The following is a 13,008-nucleotide window of genomic DNA, read 5'->3' on the forward strand; positions in this document are numbered from 1 at the left end:
GTGAAGGAAACACTGCGAGGCGACTATTTTTGTAGCAATGTCTGCAAGACGCATGTCATGTCGTCAGCAAGGAATGGTATCCAAGCTGTTGGGAGCCATCGTCAACAGTACCGTTTCATCAGAGTAGCATTGGAGCAAGCTTCAGAGTACTTTCCTGGGTTAATCTCGTTGCTATGCATTAGGGTGTGATCCCCGCATTCCAAAGCTGCGGGTGTAAGTCCGGTAGCCAGTGCGTACATATTGTAATTGTTTATGATCGCATCATATCACAAAGAGTATAAGTGTTTTGCATAACGATCTCTCGGAGCCGGAGATCATGACGAAGTCTGTCTGTGTATATCGATTTCGCGCTTTCAGATACATTCATATGCGGGATTTGGTTTCGGGAAAAAGTTGACTCTTCATATCACCCTAACATCGCCACACGCAAGACGCTGATAGGCCAAATAGGCCATTCCTCGGGTGTTGATATGTTCATTCTCCAAGCCCGAGAGCTCTCATAAAGCGTAATGTATGTCTAATAGCTCCGGCCGAATGGACAGATCCGAGATCTTGAGACATCGTCTTTGATAGGATATCAGCCAAGGGGACCAATCTGGTTGGCTTTGGAAGCTCCATCGTCAACATGCATCGCATAATGAATAGAGTGTCGTCCCAGTAATTTGGCAGCAGCTTGCGAGGAGTTGAATCTAGATCTTTTTTTCCTGTTGAATTGTCTGAAGAGTCAGAGTAGGGATGTCGCGAGATCTGACATGTCGTCCGCGGGAAGACGGGACCTGGATCCGGTGTCCACTTAACCGGTGGGGAAGGAGCGACCCCGCCCGCTGCGCTTACCTAGTTTGGACGAGCTTGCCATTCGCTCTTTCTTTTTTGGCTTCATCTCTTTTTCTTCATCTCTACATCTACGATACTGGACAATTCATCGACTGATCTCGCACAAATCTCAATGTGTCTATGGACTATTAGCACCAACCTCTTCCGAAGGAAACGGGCCAGACGGGAGTCCCATCAATTGACTGGATGGATTTCATCAGAGTGACTAGATGAATGCTACTGTTCAGAGATTCCTATAACAGACTCCCGAGACGCATCAAAGCTCATGCTGAGATGCACTTAGCAACTCTTTCTGCTTTCCCGTTACGCATACAGACCAATACTCAGACACTATCCACCTATTCCTCGAGACCCAAAATCGCCAACGCATGCAAGGGCGACAAGGCTGAGACTCTCTCCAGTGAAGATACATCAGATCACAACAAATCAGATGCCCTTTCAAGACAGAAATTTTCCTTCTGGCTCTTGATTCAGTGCTCTACAGGCATGTAGATATGTATGTTTCTGTTTTTGGGAACAACTTCATTTTCCGACAGTGGGTATATTTTCCCTCCACTTCAGTTGTGTTGCGAGCAATCGTCAAGGGGTTCTTATAAACAAACGGACATCCCCCTTTCCCCTGTGGACAACCAATGCGCCATCTGGATTGATAATCGCTATCGAGTGCCTTCCCTTGCTTTCGCTTCATACAACAGCTTCCCGTCCCATCTATCATCACGCCGCTGCTCCAGTAACGAGATTATATGTTGTTCTTGGTTATTATCCTGCGGGGGTTGAGTAATCGATGGTTCTAGTGTAAGTAGCTGAGTTGAACTTCGGATTGTCAACTATCAATAATGAGCCCTCTTCCAAGATTTGAAGAGTCCTCGACTATCAACTGATATATCGGATAATGGTATGGCCAACTCAAAAGTTTACTGTGTCTCGAATCCATCGATAAACTATTTTCTGTTTCTAGCGCTGTGATTGGTCGGGGTGAGTGCCCATATCCATATCTAGAACTATACTGTACAAACAGATGAGTACTGGTCGAGTTCTTAACTGGAAGGACACGGTACCATCTACTCTTCTCCAAATGGACTTTACGCCAGGTCCCGTTAGTTTGGGTCTATTGGAAGATACTTCTACCGAGTCTTTTAACGAACTAAAATAGACCTGCCAACGCATCCGCCTTGATTATTTACCCTAGGCCACGCCGTCACTAAGACCGTTTGACCTGCTTGGCTTGCTGCCTGGCGTAATCAGGCACGATTAATCAATTGTTGGTCTTTGTTGCGCTGTCAGTTCGCTTTGTTCTCGACAAACGTGGGGTTGTGCCCTAGTTTGAGGCTGGTCGAAACTTCATCTAGTCAAGAATAGTACATATTAGACCGCACAATCACTGTGTCGGCTTGTAAAACCGAGAGAATTGGTCGTCTCACGGTGTAGGCAGCAAACTGATCTGCATTCCTGGGATATCGTCTGTGCCCGACTTCGAGATATTATTGTTGTTGTGTTTCTTGAGCAGGGCAAAGATAGTCGACGCCACAGCTGTGGCTTAGCATCAAACTGACAAGTAAGCGGTTGACAGCACATCAAGATAAGCTTACGACAATAGTACCTGTGGCAAAATAGCCATCCGAGCAAGAGATCAGCAGCGAGATTCTAAGAGTTTATACAATCAAGAGTGACAGCGACGGTGAAAAGTGACGGGGTGGGCAAGGCAATTGGGTCTCTGCCCTATCCCCGTGACTGGACTCCCAGCATCGCCCTCTCGACATCACCGTACAGCGCCTACTCCACACTCACCAGGGCCACAACTTCGCAATGACATTTGCCATTTTTGCCCTCCTAAATGTGCAATTGTCATTCCGACAAACCAATTGAGTCGCCTGTCCCGACTCAGTGACAGGTGGCTCCGCTGATAAATGCTGAATGTTCGTTCCCTTTCGCAACGGTAGAGCACCCGCCCAGCTCTTCCCCAGCCATCTGAATTTATAGCATCATCCTATTCGACCAGCCACATCAGATGCGCTCACCATCTTCCCAGCTTGGATCTTCTTTTTTCTTGGGTAGTCTCCTGTCTTTCGGTTTCTCCCCAATTTTCATCTCCTTACTACTACTATTTTCTAATTTCTCCGCACATTCCTGGGATAATCTCATCTCGTGAAGAGGCTGTGCGACTGTCCGAGATCGCAATCGAGTCGCACTTGGCGATTACATTGCACCTTTCAGAATACAGCGTTCAGCGTCGTCTATTTTCCGGATAGTACAGATCATACTATTTCATCGGACTGTTCCTACCCTTCCCTCATCACTTGGCCTGGACAACATCCGCAGTGTCTCCCGTCGACCGGGGAGTGCTTGACGATACCCACGAGATTTACGACCCGAATACGATAACGAATCTTCCGCGGCAGCGCCAACAGCAGCAACCCACTCTTGAGTCTACAATTTCTTCGTCTTTTCAACAATTTCCTCATCCTCCTCCACCTCGACCTGCGAGCGCTGCAAGCGACCACCGCCCACTGCGTCGAGTCTCGCCTCTAGGAGGAAATAATCTACCATCAGCTGCAGCTCACCGTCGTGTCGCCTCAGTTGATGCAACTTTCCGTACTCAGCGCGACCGAAGCTTCATCCGACAACCGATTAATCCAGCATTCGGCCGCCGTGCAGGTACAGCGGGTGTCACTTCTGCTGATATAGCCCCGGCGCTTTCTGAAGCAGAGACAGAAGCTTGCGCATCAACCACAGGCGACTCTGTTAGTCAGCTCGACGAGTTATACTGGCCGTCACGGTCCACTAGAGTATCGCCGCGTACCGCATCTGCGATTCGTTGGGTACTGGAAGAGGCCATTCGAAAGCCCTTCCCTTTCACTCCTGTGCTAGAGGAATTGAACGCTCCCATGTCGGAGATATCGGGTCCTCCAGGACCGGTTGGGACAGGGACTCAATCTCGTCCTCACAATGGAGGTTCACGTCCAGTCCACGGGCCCAGGCCGGTGCACACTCAAGTTCCAGCAGGTGTTCGAACACCTACTGATATTATGAGAGACCGTCGAGATAGGGAAGCTCGGAAGAAAGCTGAAAAGGAGGCACATGAACGTGAACGTGTACTACAAGAACAAGAGCAAACGAAGCAACAAATCCAACAACAGTATGCTGCTGCTACCGGTGCTGCCGCGGAAGAAGCACCTGCTCAGCGAAGACAGCCCAATGTACGCCAAACAGCAGTAGTCGAGCCGGCTATCTATCCAGAGCAACCTACGGGATCGTACCAACAAACCCCAGCCGCTGCTACTCGGAGAACAGAAGCTAGCAGAGTCCCTGCTAATGTCGCGAGCACCCCACGAGCGCAAATGAGACCACCAACTACATCCCAACAAGGTGCTCCAGCCGTGGGAGGGGGCACTTTCCAACCTCCACCTCAGTCGCAACCACAAGCCAAACAAACACAGCCCCCGCAAGGTGCTCCTCAACCAGGTGCCGGCGACCCTCAACCCGGTCAGGCCCCAGCTCAAGATCAGTTGAAAAGGACTACGTTTCCTCATGCTTTCGAACGATGGGAAACTCTGTCCTCTCACTGGGAAGGTTTGACGGGATATTGGATTCGCAAATTGGAACAAAACAACAATGAACTGAGTCAGGACCCGCTCAACCAGCAGATGGCTCGTCAAATCAACGATTTATCTGCTGCAGGTGCAAATCTGTTTCATGCAGTGGTAGAACTACAACGTCTCCGCGCATCCTCTGAACGACGCTTTCAGCGATGGTTCTTTGACACACGGTCAGAACAAGAAAAAGCTCGAGAGGTACAAGCCAATCTCGAAAGACAAGTTGCAGCACTGAAACTCGAGCGTGATGACGCCATTGAGTTGCGCCAAAAGGCTGATGCTGATCGCAAGAGAGCGGAGGATCTGGTCAAGGAAATGCGCCGTGAGCTACAGATATCCAAGGAGGAGGCGAGAAGAGCGTGGGAAGAACTCGGTCGCAGAGAGCAGGAAGAACGAGACCGAACAGCTTCTCTCCGTAACGGTGAGCCTACAGTGGTAGGCGGCGTTCAAGTGTTGCCGATGATTGCCGGAATTCCAAGTCGACAAAACAGCAGCGCCGCTCGACCACCAACACGCGAGGGACCTTATCCCGGCGGCCCTGCACAGTCTAGCATAGGCGGACAACATGAGGTCCCTGAACAAGATCCATATAATGAAGAGCCATCTTTGACTGAGACCGACCCGTTCGTCGAATCAACCCAGCGAGCAGGTCATGGGTATCAACCTGCTACCACACGCCCACCAACCTCATCATCAGCCACTATTGTCGGCGGTACACCCACTTCTCAACCTCCCATCAACACAGGTGCATATGCGGATCCCTCCGGTCGATTTTACCAACACGGCGGATCAGCCCTTCACAATGAACCCGAACCCGACGCACGTTCCTACGTCGCCAGCACCGAAGGCAGTGAATTAGACGAAGAATACGCCAGAAACCACCCGGACTACCGGCAGGGCTATGCAGGCAGCGAAGGATACGACGATGAAGAAGAAGAGCCCTACGACCCCGCCGCCTACCCTCCAGGCACATCCGCCGGATCCTCTGTACACGGCTACGGCCAGGGAAGTGTCGACTACAGCGGTTCTGGATGGGGTGGATGGGATTCTATAACGCCCCGACACCGCCATCCAACGCGCCTTAGTGACGTGTTGGAAGAAGAAGATGAGAGAAGTCGTACCAGTCCCAGTCGTGCCAGTCAGGCAAGCCGCGGTTTACATTAACCGTCAACTCTGCAACGACCACGGTTGACACAAGCCCAGACTCGACTCTAACCAGTGGAAAGTTTACTTTCGACTGTTTATCCTTTTTCTAACGGGGTCATACAAGCATCATGAATGAACCTTGCATATGTCCTCGCGTCTTCTTATTTCGTTTCTTTTTCCTCTGTTGGATATGATATGGAGATCTTTTCAATATCTTATAGCACTTTTTTCTTTTTCCGTCTACACGTTATGTTTCCATGTCTCTAATTTCCGGTCCATTTTCTTACACTTTTCTTCTCTTCCTCGTCTCATACAAGACTTATACTATTTATTTAAATGCCAGCGCTGGCTACATAAAGTAATCTATTTTGGCTAATTACTGCACAGCGTGGATTTTCTTTTGTTTTTACATTATCGGGGAACTTTCTCCTTGTCTTTGTCGGTGATGAAACAAAAAGTGAAGGTCTTCTCTTTTGAATCTGTATAAACACATTTCAAGGATCAGAGTCGTAGTTGGTGACATCCATGGATAGTCTCAATTACCTTGATTTTGCTGTAGTACCTCCTTTGAAGTTATTGCCGGTTGATCTCTTGTTCAACCAAAAACGTCGGTGTACGAGCTTCTGTGTGTGTATTATGTATATCAATTATAATTTATCTTGGATTTTCTCTAGATATCGACTTATATCTAGGTAACTACATAAGTAGCGATGATGGGTGAAGGAAATCAATTCCTTGCTCTTCAACGTTGTTTTTGAAGGTCGGCTCAAATATTGTTTCTTATATATATCTTCAGCACTCACAACGACATACGTATACCGCGAACCACCAGGACAAACAGTGTAAATAGCATTTCCAATACCTGCATTCTAATCCAACAGCCAGTCCGGCGATAATTGGAGAATTTTTTTTTCTCATTCTACATCTTCCCAGGTGCATGTCTTGCACAACAATTGAATCTCCGAATGATTACTAATGATATCCTGCACTAACCCAGAATGGAAGCAACCTCTCCGAAGCGGATCCACCGATTTCATGACATTCTCCGCATGATTTTCGACTTGACATCTTCTATTTCCACCCCATTCTCAATTGTCGCAAGTCGCCTGCGCGATACGGAGAGTAGTATCAATGGCTTCCTCACTCACATCCCTGACCCAATCCATGGGCAGGACCGGTCGTCTGTATGCGCGAGCATCACCGAAACTTTGCTCTTCATCATCGTCCTACCTCTCTCGCTCATCCATATCACAAGTCGCAACCATCCGCTATCAGGCGCAGTCAGTTCGAAACATGACATCACGCAATGGCCTACGCTCATTTTCGACAACGTCAGCCAGACCAGCAAAGACAGTCCAACAGATGAAATCTAGACAACACACTGGTCCATTTTCATGGAAAGCAGCATTGTTGTTCGTCCTCACCGGTGCGGGAATGATTATCTACTTTCGTGTTGAGAAGGCTCGATTGGAGCGGAAGAGGATTACGGAAATGAGCAAAGGAGTCGGAAAACCTAAGGTTGGAGGACCGTTTGTTCTCAAGGATCTCGATGGGAAGGAATTTACGGCGGAAGATTTGAAGGGGAAATATAGTTTTGTGAGTCCTCCCACTTTCATCACTCACAACATATTGTGCTAATCAGTGGTTTAAGGTATACTTTGGCTTCACCCACTGCCCCGACATCTGCCCCGACGAACTCGACAAAATGGCCGCCATAATCGACAAGGTAAAAGAAGCCTCCAACGGCGCCGAAGTCATGCGCCCCGTATTCATCACCTGCGACCCAGCCCGTGACACACCCGAAGTCCTGAAAACATACCTGGCCGAATTCCACCCGGACATCATCGGATTGACGGGGACGTACGAACAGGTGAAACAAGTCTGCAAAGCGTATCGAGTCTATTTTAGTACACCGGAGAACGTGAAATCGGGGGAGGATTATTTGGTGGATCATAGTATTTATTTTTATTTGATGGATCCCGAGGGGGATTTTGTGGAGTGTGTGGGTAGACAGGATACGCCGGAGAGTGCGACGAGGTTGATTATGGATCACGTGCAGGATTGGAAGAGGGAGGGGAAGAAGTTGGATGTTTAGATTGGCCTTTGGAATGGAGTGGATTGTATATTATATTTTTTGATATGTGGGTAGAATGGTATTATTAGCTAGGATGGATTTAATAATCACTCATCTCTTCAGCTGTGCATGAAACCGTCAATGTCTCCAAGGGTCATATTCTAGGAAGTATTAGCAATGAATACACGCACAATCAGAAGGAAAAGAACCTACCGCATCCAGCCGACAAGTCATTGACTAAAAGCCCGTTACTACCTCTTCCAGCAGGTCAATTCTCACGACACACAGTTTTACGACGATTTAACAGCCCTCCCCCTCGAATCCGTATCCCTATTAGCCCTCCACTCCCCCTCCTCCGGCCTCTCACCCACAAACTCCTCCCTCTTCCACACCTCCAATCTCTCCTTACACTTCTCCAAAACTTCCTCTCCAGCCCTCCACGCCGGACCCCTATGCGCCGCACTAACCGCAATCGCAATACTAGCTTCCGTAACAGGCACAACCCCCAATCGATGCGATATACTAACACCCTTTATACCTTCATGATCCCTGAACGTGGCGCGGGCGATTTCGGTAAGTGTTTTTAGGGCCAAGGGTGCGTAACTCGTGTAACTTAGTTGGGAGACGGGTCGGTTTTCGAATGTGTCGCGTGTTGTGCCGAGAAATAAAATGTTGGCGCCGGCGGAGGGGGAGTTAATTTGTGCAAGGATGCGGGTTGTGTTCAGAGGGGAGTAGGTTAGTTCGAGGTAGATGTTTTCGGAGGTGAGGTGAATTTGTTGGGGGTAATTTTCTTTTGGGGTCGTGGGGGACATGATGCTCTCTTATAATGGTTGAGGGTGGTAAGATGATGATGATATTCAGCTGAGATGTTGCGGGGTGAGGGGTGATCTGATAAGATCAATGCTGATAAGGAATTCTGTAACTAGTATCAAATGCAATCACAAGGTGACTTGTCAGAAGAATGATGTTTAACGATTCTTTAGTCTAATTCTAGTCAATGACTTCAATATAAGGATAAATAACAATATTTCGAGTAGAAATACCTCATCACCAGCCCTTGCATCCAATCAACCCTCATTTTTCGGTTTAGCATCAGGTCGTGTTCGCAACATTTTCGTCTCTTGGTTTTCAGACGAGGACATCAAGTCAGGAGCGTCGGGATCCATCATACACTGATCAATCCTCATGATCTTCTTCCCTTTGTGTTTGGCAATACGTATGAACTCTCGGAAGTATTTGACTGTATTCCAGGTGAGGTAGTGCATCACCACCAGATTCCCTCCTCGGTCAATGTCACGACGGAATGCCTTCAGTTGTCGCCATGGCTCATTCGTGTTTGCCCATAGCCAGTCCTCGACATCCACGCTCCAGTTCACGATATATGGGTCGTCAATATGAGCTGCCAATCGTTGTCTCATTCGGGCTCCGATGGTGCCGTAGGGAGGGCGAAAGTATCGAGCTGTTGATGAACCTGTCAGTCCCAATCCAATAGCTCAGAAGAAAGGACCTACATTCGATTCCAAGAAGATCTTTGAGAGCATGCTGTCCACCCGTAATCTCATCATCAATCTCATCTTCTGTCTGCAAACCTTCCATCCTACTCAAAAGTCAGCCTATATCCGCCAAAAGTTAGGGGGAGACACACCTTGGATGTGTATCGGAATGCAACGCAACCTGATGACCCTTCTCAATCATCTCAGAATACACTTCCGTAAGATTCGTACTTGGATCCCGCAACCCCTGTCCGACAACAAAGAAGGTGACTTTGATATCTTCATCGTCCAATATCTCCATTACCTTTTGCGCCAGTCTTGGATCACCATCATCAATACCGAATGCGAAAGAGTTCGGTCTCTTGCAAGTCAATACCATCGACCCCGTTGGCAGCTTCCTAGGCACGTCGACGTCACGGGGTAGGTGTTTAACAATCTCAACTTTATGGAGAACCGTTTCCTCATCCTTGTAAAAGCCATGGAAAGCAATCGACGACGCTCGCTTCAGATCAATGTAGAAATGGGATAACGGGACATATATATCTCCACCACCATCAGTCGTGTAGCGAGACGCTTCCACACTATCCATTGTTCCCGGAAAAGGGGCACGGAATGGGTTGCAAGCACCATTATTCTGATACAACGAGATCGTAAACGCGTCACTACCGGAATACTTGACATGAAGGAACATCTTTCGATGTCTGGAGAGATCGAAACAGGAGTATGAGAACTGGGTGTGATAGTTGTGGTCCGGGTTGGAAGGGAACAGTCGCACGAGACATTCATCATCGTCGTCATCGTTCTGGTCGTACTCGACCTTGAGATTCTCGCCAGGGCCGTGCCATGAACGAAGCTTGTTAACTGACCTTTTGCAGAAATCGTCAATGACGAAGCCGCGGGGGCGTTTTCGGAGGGACATCATCGCGTTGGTTGGGATGATGATAAGGAGGATGTAGTATATTAGCAGAGTAAAGAGCTTCATTTTGAACAACAGGAGGTGAGTAACGAGCGACAAACAGTATACGATGTCCGATGGCTGGGATGAAAACTGAATAGAGGAAGGACGAGAAAGATGAGACTATCACCAAGTTTGCATCGGAGGCAACTACCTAAGTACGGCTGCCACTACCTACTGTGCTGCAACCAACTATCTACCTTCCTCTGCTGTCCTGACATAAACCTCTCTTCAGTGCTCTGATTTACCGACATTTTTTCTCCTCGAATAATTCTCCATTCTTTTCTGTTCTTTTGTTGTGTTATTTTCACCTTTTTTTTTAAAAAATCCAGGTTTTCGCTCTTTTCCATTTCGCATCGGTTCAAAATGAATCATTCAAAATTACCCTTCTAGACGTCGAATGAGTAGGAATGTTTGCAAAAGCTTGGAAGCTGACTAGGGGTCACTTCAAGGCTGCTCCTGTCTTGCCTGATACGTTTACCAATCGAAGTCACTATTAGTAGGAGCAGTGATATCGGCCTCCTGCTTCGGGGTAGAGAACTCATCCAATTCAGGAGCGTCCTCAACAGGCCCAGAGTGAGTGGACTGGGGATCAGCGTCGACATTAGTCTCGTCGATATCTTCCTCCACATCGCTGTTGTCATCATCGAAAACAAGTTCACCCTCGGGCTTCAGCTCCTCAAGGAAGTCAGGTACTACCTGCTTGTTTTCGAGGAGCAGTTTAACCAAGTCCCTTGCGATGTCGGTATTCCTGCCATGGTTGTAAAGAGAGGTGGCGATACCTTCATTTCCGATACGAGCAGTACGGCCTTGACAAAGCCTATGTTAGATAATGGAAATAGACAGCAGAAACTGTGAACATACCGATACGGTGGACATATTCATCAATGCCCCCCTGGTCATAGCTAGGGAGATCAAAGTTGACAACGTGCATGACATTCTTGATATCGAGACCGCGGGCAGAAACGCCGGTTGCAATAAGGATGGGCGATTTTCCAGTACGGAATGCCGACCTAACCCGACCCAGTTTCACATTAGTCATATTCAACACTGACAGGCATGACCAGTTTTATTCACTTACATAGCGTCTTCGCGCTCTCTCTGGGTACGATCAGAATGAATTGAAGTACTAGGAAGACCCAGGTTGAACAAGTAATCGTCAAGGCGGTCCGCCTGAACCTTGGTATTGACGAAAATAAGAGTGCGTGCTGGTGGCATGGAAAGTAACAGATCGTAGAGACACTGCATCTTAGTTTGATCCTCAGCGTAGATGATCTATATTCCATGTTAATGTTTAGGGTCAAGGACTAAAGAAAGAGGTCTTCTGTTATGCTTACCCGCTGTTCAATGTTGGCATGGCTGCTTCCAGTGCGTCCAACACGAATGCGCACATAGCCAGTCTCCAGATGCTTCTTAGCGACCTGGCGGCACGTCTTGTTGAAGGTGGCTGAAAACATCATGTAACGATGATCAGCGTCCTCGTTTGAGTCTCCACCAGACAAGAGCTGAGCAAACTCCGTCTCCCAGTCAGTATTGAGCAATTCGTCGGCTTCATCAACGATAGTGTACCTTGTTCCAAGTCAGATGAACGCTTGTACTTCTAAATGATACGACATACCGAACACGACGCAGAGAGAGAACATGAGTCTGGCCCATGAAATCAATGAGACGTCCTGGAGTCCCAATCAAGATGTCGCAGCCTTTTTGCAATTCCATGCGTTGATGAGACACAGGACCACCACCGTAGGCAACGCAGGGGCGAAGCATAGAGCGATAGCAGAGACGACGAGCTTCATCAAAGATCTGGCAAGCAAGCTCGCGAGTGGGCACGATCACCAAGACCAATGGCTCAGCACGGACTGCGTTGACTTTAGGGTCGAATGCCTCACCAAATTTTGGGCGAGGGCCTGCGAGTTTCTTTGCCTTGCCCATGAGCTTTGACAGGACAGGGATGAGGTACGCGGCTGTCTTCCCAGACCCTTTTGTAATACGTCAGTGATAATCTATAGCTGCCCAGAGAAGGGAGACATACCAGTTTGTGCGATTGCCATCAGGTCATGTCCCTGAAGGATTGTAGGAATCGCGTAGGCTTGAATTGGAGTAGGAATTTGGTAGCCACACAAAGCCACGTTCTTCTCCATGATGGGATGTAGGCCAGCATCGGCAAAGCGGGAGATTGGGTCAGGTTTCTCAGCGGCCTCGACAATTACCTTGATGCTCTGGAGACTGTAGAGAAAGTAAGCATGCAAACACGACGAAAGACATCTCTTGGCCAGGGAAAAGAACAATTTACTTGTCAAACTTGACACCAACACGATTGAGAAACTCATTGCGGAAGAGGATCTTTTCGAGCTCCTCATCTTCTGGTCCAACATCACCATAATCCTCCTTCCACTCATACTTACGAGCGTTGGAGGCCCATGGGACATCCTCGCGAGGATCAATACCATCCGCTGGCTTCTCAGTAGGAGGAGCCCAACGCGAGTAATCGTACTTTTCAGCTCTGCCCAGCCTTTGTCGCGTGCCGAGGGTCGCGGCTTCTAGTCGACACGACTGACAGCCTCAGCACCTCAGGCAGGGTATCTACTATGTCCTCGGTGCTCAAAGGATCCATGGCAAGTGAATAAAGGATGAGATGTAATGAAACAGATGGAAATCAAGATGACTTGAAGATGAGAGAGAATGTGTATGAGATGGGGGTTGATGAGACGTAAGATAGAGAGAAGTAAGAGAAGGAAGAAAGAAGAAAAGAAGAAAAGAAGAAAGAAAAAAAGAAAAAAAGAAGAAAAGAAGAAAAGAAGAAAAGAAGGGACAGAAAGAGGGGAGAGAGGGAATGAGAGGGAATGAGAGGGAATAAATAACAGTGAAAAATTAGATAAGGTCACAGGACCACGCCGCTGAGTGTGCAGGGCA

General features: G+C 48.1%; 4 protein-coding genes across 4 annotated transcripts, besides 1 other annotated feature; 2 read left to right on the forward strand and 2 right to left on the reverse strand.

The window, feature by feature from the left end:
• Positions 1-2,741: 2,741 nt before the first annotated feature.
• Positions 2,742-5,811, forward strand: TSTA_099720 (uncharacterized protein; the record flags this gene model as incomplete). The annotated part of the gene is made up of 2 exons (XM_002485915.1): positions 2,742-2,750; positions 3,084-5,811. The coding sequence occupies 2 exons, from the start codon at positions 2,742-2,744 to the stop codon at positions 5,589-5,591; spliced, it is 2,517 nt and encodes an 838-aa protein (XP_002485960.1). The 3' UTR covers positions 5,592-5,811.
• Positions 5,812-6,517: 706 nt separating this feature from the next.
• On the forward strand, positions 6,518-7,770 carry TSTA_099730 (mitochondrial metallochaperone Sco1, putative). The gene is made up of 2 exons (XM_002485916.1): positions 6,518-7,169; positions 7,225-7,770. Exons 1-2 carry the CDS (start codon positions 6,705-6,707, stop codon positions 7,666-7,668), a joined length of 909 nt encoding a protein of 302 aa, XP_002485961.1. The 5' UTR covers positions 6,518-6,704; the 3' UTR covers positions 7,669-7,770.
• A 167-nt stretch (positions 7,771-7,937) lies between these two features.
• TSTA_099740 (polysaccharide deacetylase, putative) lies at positions 7,938-10,332 on the reverse strand (the record flags this gene model as incomplete). The annotated part of the gene is made up of 4 exons (XM_002485917.1): positions 9,293-10,332; positions 9,159-9,244; positions 8,720-9,106; positions 7,938-8,467 (listed from the first exon to the last, which is right to left on the reverse strand). Exons 1-4 carry the CDS (start codon positions 10,120-10,122, stop codon positions 7,938-7,940), a joined length of 1,833 nt encoding a protein of 610 aa, XP_002485962.1. The 5' UTR covers positions 10,123-10,332.
• Positions 10,333-10,513: 181 nt separating this feature from the next.
• On the reverse strand, positions 10,514-12,709 carry TSTA_099750 (DEAD/DEAH box RNA helicase, putative; the record flags this gene model as incomplete). Its single annotated transcript, XM_002485918.1, has 8 exons — positions 10,514-10,904; positions 10,960-11,108; positions 11,177-11,370; positions 11,433-11,664; positions 11,714-12,074; positions 12,128-12,321; positions 12,389-12,648; positions 12,683-12,709. 8 exons carry the CDS (start codon positions 12,707-12,709, stop codon positions 10,573-10,575), a joined length of 1,749 nt encoding a protein of 582 aa, XP_002485963.1. The 3' UTR covers positions 10,514-10,572.
• Positions 12,710-12,807: 98 nt separating this feature from the next.
• Positions 12,808-12,915: a sequence feature (GA-rich).
• The last annotated feature ends 93 nt before the right edge of the window (positions 12,916-13,008 follow it).

This window comes from Talaromyces stipitatus, genomic scaffold (assembly GCF_000003125.1).
Source record: "Talaromyces stipitatus ATCC 10500 scf_1105507295511 genomic scaffold, whole genome shotgun sequence".
Lineage (NCBI taxonomy): Eukaryota > Fungi > Ascomycota > Eurotiomycetes > Eurotiales > Trichocomaceae > Talaromyces > Talaromyces stipitatus.

What these genes read in the sequence shown, in the direction of transcription:
- TSTA_099730 (XM_002485916.1), top strand. Translation starts at nt 6,705, where the DNA reads ATGGCTTCCTCACTCACATCCCTGACCCAATCCATGGGCAGGACCGGT. An exon ending in TGAAGGGGAAATATAGTTTT is followed by an intron (nt 7,170 to 7,224) that starts GTGAGTCCTCCC and finishes CAGTGGTTTAAG; the next exon opens with GTATACTTTGGCTTCACCCA.